Consider the following 7,500-nt stretch of genomic DNA (forward strand, 5'->3'; position numbering starts at 1 on the left):
CCGACCGATCTTCCTCCGGTCACTGTGGTTTCTGTGAAAACAAATATTTCCAGTGTATTTGAGAACAGCTGAAATTAGCCAATGACTGTCTGTCCAAGCACGGCCATGCAATACAGAGCTTTGGTGAGACACAAGCAGAAGGCAACGAGGCCATTAATAGACACAGGCTTTTCCTGGATCTCTCTCTCTCATCACTGAGTGACTGCAGTGTAAGCCCAGAGCGCAGCCAGAGGCAGGTGCCGATCCAGGCACCACCACAACCAAGGCCCCGCCCACCACACCTCCCCCTACTCCTCACAGGCTCCTCACAGTCTCCACTGGCTGACAGAACTGTTTAAATGGACCACAAGTCCACTCGTGTCCTGTAGACGTGGAGGTAGTCTGTCCCTGGGCTAGCAGAGGCAGGAGAAGTCTGGGATTGCTATGTCCGTGGTCATTCAGTAGTCTGGGATTGCTATGTCTGTGGTCATTCAGTAGTTTGGGATTGCTATGTCTGTGGTCATTCAGTAGTTTGGGATTGCTATGTCTGTGGTAATTCAGTAGTCTGGGATTGCTATGTCTGTGGTCATTCAGTAGTTTGGGATTGCTATGTCTGTGGTCATTCAGTAGTCTGGGATTGCTATTCCTGTGGTCATTCAGTAGTCTGGGATTGCTATGCCTGTGGTCATTCAGTAGTCTGGGATTGCTATGTCTATGGTAATTCAGTAGTCTGGGATTGCTATGTCTGTGGTAATTCTGTCCAGAGAGCATAAAAATCCTGGAGACTCAGTTCACTGTGCTTTAAAGGGAGCTTACACACACATGACCAACCAAACTGTTTAACCATTAAGAAAAGCAATTGTCTGGTCAAAAAAAAAATGTTGCAATGACATATATGCAAGAAATAACACAGAGGCCTGTCAGACACAATACGTCACCATGACGATTTAAGCGGTGTGATGGAGTATGAATATGGATAGAGTGATAACTGACTAATTAAATTAATCAGAGTGTCTCTCAGTTTGGGCATTAAGCTGCTCTTTCAGACTGAATGAGCTGAGAGCTGTCCATGAATCTTTCACAACAAATCAGGGGTTCACAGCCAAACTGATTTCCAACTTCCCTCACACTACAGAATAAAACTGCTGAATCTCAAACATCGAGGCAGCGGCTCAGTCGTTTCCCATCCATGCGTAACACACACACACACACACACACACACACACACACACAGAGAGAGAGAGACAGAGAGAGAAGCAACACAATGACGTTCTGGTTCTATCAACAAGTGTATTTCTGCTGCCAACGTCAAAAGGAAATGTTTTGGCAACTGACACACAGTAAAGTGAAATTATAAAATGCCCGATTCCTCATCGACTACCACCGAGGGAGCGTTGTACCCGAGAGGTGTATCCCCCTCTAACGCGCGTCTTAATGCGAAGCAACTTAAAGCGTCAAGTCCCTCGTCTTCCTGCCGCGCTCCGCAATGTCGCGGACAGCGCAAGCGCTCGCGGGTCTCCTCAACTGTGACAGAAACATCAAACTCTGATTAACAGCCTCCGTATCTATCCATTCCCTTTAAACGACGTTTTCGGGAGTTCACCTGTGGTTCTAAAGCTTCGGATTTTTTTTTCTGTGGGTTTTTTTTTTGTGGGTTTTTGTTTATTTGTTTTGTTTGCTTGTTTGTTTATTTGTTTTTGGTTGCGTTTTTTTTACTCTCCGCATTAAGGAACAATTGTAACATTTCCCACCCACTAAACCAAAATATAAACCATAACATCTGTCGCTCACGTCTCTCAGCATCCAAATCTCTCCTACCATTCTGCATCTATCCATGTATCTCCCAGAAAAAGGAATTACCTCAGGTTCCAGTATGATGTGTCTGCGGTGATGAAACTTCATTAGACAGCACTCTGCCGCTTGGACCTACATCACGAGCCCGGCTCATTGGAGAGGCTGCGCGTGGGAGATCCAGGGCAAGATCCTCACCGCGCCAACCGGGTCCGTGTGGTCAGTCCACGCTCCGTGAACGGAAAGGAATGGAAGAAGTGTGAGTGTGTGCAAGAGAGAGGGGAGAAAGAGAGAGAGAGAGAGAGAGAGAGAGGGGAGAAAGAGAGAGAGAGGGGAGAAAGAGAGAGAGAGAGAGAGAGAGAGAGAGAGAGAGAGAGAGAGAGTTTGTGTGTGTGTGTGTGTGTGGTGGGTGAGGGGGGGCTCCCGTTAAAATGACTTGTCTACTCTCCTTTCGTTTCAATTACTGAGCCCCTGGAGGTATTGACCAGTGTGCGTCCTCGGTCTACTAAGTAAACCGTGTTACGTCTCGGTGCTTGGTCATAGCGCAGTTTCCATAAATGCTGGAAACATTGAACATGCGCGCGTACAGACGCATTGCTTTATATCTCATAATCTTAAAGACATAAACCCCAGACGTTACAGACACGTGTATCTTTCCTTCAAGGCGTAAACATGGTGTCCAACCAAAACGCAGTAATTTATTAGCAGTTTATTTTGACAATCAAATAACTGAATCTGTTATCTTTTAAAATTGCAATCAGGTCGTTTGTAAATAAATAAACATCGTCCGAGATGTATTTTATGGAATTAATGAATAAGCTAAGAAATAAAAAACAGGATTCAAACCTTGATTTAAGGGCCACGTGCCCTAACACAGGGATCGCGGACCCTTTGCTTCTGAGCTTTAGTTAAATGGTTGTTTTAACGTAATGTGGAATAAAGAGAAAAACAAAACTTGGAAAAAAGGAGTTCGAGTCTCGACTATGAGATGTTTTATTTGGAACGGTAATTTTGATTGGACGATGTCCGGGCCTGTGTCAAACTTCAGTAACCTGACAACTTGCTTTTTAAAAAGCAAAAACATGTACGAGAAGTCTGTGTGTCTGTGTGTGTGGGGGGGGGGGGCTCATTCGTATAAGTATGTCCTTTCAATCAATCAATCAATCAATCAATCAATCAATCAATCAACCCATCAATCAGTCAATCAATCAGCAGAAAAAAAGAGTTAGATTCTCTATGTTGCTTTTAGCAGAGAGGATCCCAATGTTGAACTGTCAGATTACCGCGTAAAACAGCTATTGCTCAGGCTAGATTAGCTTTCTTTCAACCGCTTATGTTTTGGGGGTGCTAGAGACATAGTCTGTTTCACTGGATTAGATACGACGCGTATTACTCATTGTACTTATATGGTTACAGCTAGCCCGTTTGTAAAACGTAGGAACCACAGTGTAAAGTACTCCGTTGACAGTTGCCCGACTCTGCCAGCAAACGTCCCCCCCTGCAACCTACTCCGACCAATTGTTTTTATTAGGTTAGATTTTGGGACATTTCGTAAACGCTCGAGAGCAAAATGTTCCGCTGGCTTTCGAAGAACACACTCTCTCTAAATTCACTTTGCTTACTTTGTAAAAAATCTCCTGATGCCTGCTCTAAAATCCCTTTTCTCGCGCTCATCTGTCGCTCGCGCTCACTCATTGGCGTTGCATGTGACGTAAACAAGTTTTTAAAAATTAGCCCCCACGGCCAAACGGTGAAGTGAAACAGCTGTAAAGAGGAGTTGAATAAACGAAGAGTAGAAAGAGTACACACATACGTCATAGTTATCTAGAATAGACAGAGATGTAAACTTTAACACTCGCATAACGTTATCATTTGTCAGTGTGAAAAGTGCCGTGTTGAAAAGTTTCCTCCCGCTATTTTCAGACCTGTACTTGTTTTGTTCCTCTGACAGCAGCAGTGAACTACGCATCAGATTTACTAACAGGACAGGAGTTGGCTCGCGACTGGTAAAAATGTACCTCAAACGGGAAGGGGTAATTATCCACTGCCATACCCTGAGGATAGTTATGGTGTTCGAAATCCCGTAATCTCGACACACTCCCATAAAGTTTGAGATCCGCAATTTAGCTGTCCCTTTGTCTATTAGAAACCCCGATGCTGAAAGGCAGAAAAGTTGCAGTGTCAACACAGACTTCTAAAACCCTGCCAAATGGACCAAGTAACTACCTCTCTGTGGGTACGTCAAAATAAATAAATTAATTAATTTTTTAAAAAAAAGAAAAGATGTTAACGCACTGAAGAAACAGAACAGAATATGGAGCCCCGTTACTTTTTCCTCAAAGCTGAGTCACACTCTAACAGGATGATTTTCACTGAACACATTAAAGAAATTCACAGTAATTCTTAACTCCTCTTTCAAATACAATTCTTCATAGCTGCAACTTTTTTTTTTGTAATAGCTAAGTGTAACGGTGCGTCTCAGTGCCCTGTATGAACCGCAGAACGTCCAGGCCCTTTGTGAAGATCATTGTAAGTAGAGAAACAACACAGAAGTTACGGATTAGTTCATTTTGACTCCCTTTAAACAGACATGAAATAGTCAACGTGTTTGACCAACAATAACTACAGCGTCGGAACACGTAGCCGAAATTAGGCAGAACTCTTTTCTCCATACGAGAGTTCCGGGACATTGAAAACGTTCACTCTGGTCTGTCCATTACATATGTAAACCCGGATTTCGATTGAATCCGCCCGTTTTATCAAGCACGCCTCCCTTTCCATCCGGCAGCGACCAGCTCTTCACTGATTCAATTTCTCAGAAGAACAGAAATCAATTTACTTGTGCAAAAATGAAAGAAAGATACACATCAGGCAAACTGGAAAAACGGAAGACACTCGTCTGCAGTAGCGAGTACATGTGTGGCGTTTGGAACTTTCAAAAACTGTATTATAGAGTGCGTATTGGGAATAACTTGTGATATTTCTTTAATTTCAATGTTATGGTAAAATGTCATAATTTTACAGAGTGTAGTTTCAACAAAGGAACATATTTGTGCACAATTCGTTAGAAGTCGTACAAAAAAACTGTTTGAGAGCATTACTTATTGGTTATGTTTTATTCTATGTACAGTAATTTGTTATAAATATAATACATCATTTTTTTGTCTGAAAAGCCATCATGTAGGTACATTTAAATAAGGGCTTGATCTTAACGTGGATCACAGAGAAAAAGAATGAGAGAGTGAGAGAGCGAGAGAACGGGTAAGCAGGGAAAGACTGAAAAGATGATTGGTTTTGTAGAAAATTAAAAATTTCCAGGGGAACACAGGCAATGCCACACACACACACACACACACACACAAATGGGCAGTGACCCCAAAATATCCATGAATGCGGTGTTCCGTGAGTGTCTTAGTTCCTATAGTTCTGTCTGTTCTGCAGGACGTAGGGCACACACAGACCCCGCTGGCTCCACGGTGCAGCTGGCCATACTCCACAGGTCACAGGGCGTGTCTAGCAGGTTCGTCTGGGTGACGGCTTGACCCCACCCATCGGAAAGGTTCCGTAAAGCATGATGGTTGCTGTGGTAACCAGGCATGGGGAATAAAGAGCGGACCACCTCGTCTCGCAAGGCGGCACGTTACTGTTGGCACACACACACACACTCACACACACACGCACACACACACTCACGCACGCACACACGCACGCACGCACGCACTCACACACGCACTCACGCACGCACACACGCACACACACACTCGCACGCACACACTCACACACTCACTCACACACACACACACTCACTCACGCACTCACTCACGCACGCACTCACTCACGCACACACACACTCTCCATGCCAGATACACGCATGAACTGAGTAAGTTTACAGTTGTGTCTGTGAGTGTGTGTGTGTGTGTGTGCGTGCGCGTGTGTGTGTGCGTGTGTGTGTGCGTGTGTGTGTGCGTGTGCGTAATCCAACAGTATGTTCCATTCTTAAAAAAAAAAAAAAAAAGGGAAAAAAATCATTGGAACATCATAAAATAAACAAGGAAAAAGAGGATTCCGCTGAGATGATACGTGACTGATGAAAGAGACACATCAGGGAGGGGGGGGGGGGGGGGCAATCATCGACACATAATGTTCATGACACTTTGCGTTTGAGACAGAACAGCCAGGGTTTTTCTTTTGTTTTGTTTTTTTATAACTTTGCCACTGCAGAGATTACAATCACGTCATTTTCAGGGACTGAATTCAAATCGTCTAAAGTCTTTCGCAAGATTCGTTTTGTACAGAGTGTCTTTTTCTTTTCTTTTTTTATTAAGAAGTAGAAAACGCTTCGGGTTCTTTAAGCACTGTGCGGGCTTCGGCGCAAGAGCATCAGCCTGACGTTGAGCCAATGTTAGGAAAACGTTCCAGGGACGTTCAGATGCTGTTGATGATGATGAGAGCTGGCATTGCGCTCTGTTGGCTGGTTTCACACATGGTGCCAGTCTGTGCCAGCTTGGCGAAGACACGTGGCGTGCCCAGGTTGTAAACGCCCGCCTGGAAGAAGCAGGCCTTCAGAGGAAGTCTGTGCACCTCCTGCGCCTGTAACTGCAGTTTATACTGAGTTTGGCCCAACCAGGTAAAGGAGCCATGGACCTCCAGAGACTCCGGGCTTCCGTGGAAACACCGGGGAGGGGGGGGGGGTGTAAAACAAACAAAACAAATTCAGATTAAGACACGCCTCTTAAGACACGCCTCTTAAGACACGCCTCTCTTTTTTCCACTATATGCTGTTAAACTGTTGATTACTTTCTGTTGATTCATGTTAAACTTTGTTTACCTGGTGGCTTTATGTCTCAAGTCCACAATTACGTCGACTTCAGCCAAGGAGCAGTTTGACAGGGTCAGGGTAACCGGCACCATGCACAGACTGAGAGAGAGAGAGAGAGAGAGAGAGACGGTGAGTTTCAGTCGGAATGTGTTTCTGCTGTTGACGGGCCATTATAAACTGGGACTATTCTGTTTCTTTTGTGACGCCAGGGCTGCAGGAGCCCGAATGACTGACTGCTCAATAAGAAGAAAATTCCTCCATTTCTCAACTACAACACAGCTTTAGATCTCAGAGGGTCTTTCTCCTCCATTCCTACATTATGTCCCTAAACGTTCGGCATTTGGAACTTTGGGAACAGACAAAGTGTGATTCTTGCCCCTTTCTTCCATCATTCTGATAAACCCATACCACTCTGGAATGAGAGCCACCCCTGTACTGTTACAACATCAGTGTGTGTGTGTGTGAGTGTGTGTGTGAATGCATTTATGTCAGACAGACTCTCTGTGTCTCTGTTTGAACTGACATAGCTGTTTCAGTAAAGGCTCCATTTGCTCCGGTTCAGTTCATCATTAAACAGTTGACCCATGTCATGTGGGACAAGGGCAGGACCAGGATGGGCAGTCTGGCCAAGGGACAGAACCGACAGGACAGAACCGACAGGACAGGACACCTCTGACCGTCCTCTCTGAAACCAGCTGGACCAAAGCAGCACTGGTCTGGTGCTCAGACTGCAGACCGGTTCTAACGTCAGATCAGCGTGCTGGACAGAGCACGTGGAGGTGGTTCTGGGTGGCTTTCAGGACAACCTCAGTACAAATTTCTGTTTGTACCTCTGCCGCTGATAGAGTTTATTACCTAATTTGGTTGATTTCCCACGGGTACAATTAGCGTCCCGTCCAGCAGACGACCGT

General features: G+C 44.9%; 1 protein-coding gene across 3 annotated transcripts in view; it reads right to left on the reverse strand.

Moving 5' to 3' along the window:
* Window positions 1-5,897: 5,897 nt before the first annotated feature.
* trappc8 (trafficking protein particle complex subunit 8) overlaps window positions 5,898-7,500 on the reverse strand; it is a 43,627-nt gene continuing 42,024 nt past the window's right edge. For all 3 annotated transcript variants that reach the window (XM_030771674.1, XM_030771673.1, XM_030771672.1), the window contains 2 exons: window positions 6,599-6,688; window positions 5,898-6,430 (listed from right to left, as the gene is read on the reverse strand). In XM_030771674.1, the coding sequence (XP_030627534.1) occupies window positions 6,196-6,430; window positions 6,599-6,688 (325 nt within the window). In that variant the 3' untranslated portion in view covers window positions 5,898-6,195. The remainder of the gene's footprint in view (window positions 6,431-6,598; window positions 6,689-7,500) is intronic.

Source organism: Chanos chanos, chromosome 4 (assembly GCF_902362185.1).
Source record: "Chanos chanos chromosome 4, fChaCha1.1, whole genome shotgun sequence".
Classification (NCBI taxonomy): domain Eukaryota; kingdom Metazoa; phylum Chordata; class Actinopteri; order Gonorynchiformes; family Chanidae; genus Chanos; species Chanos chanos.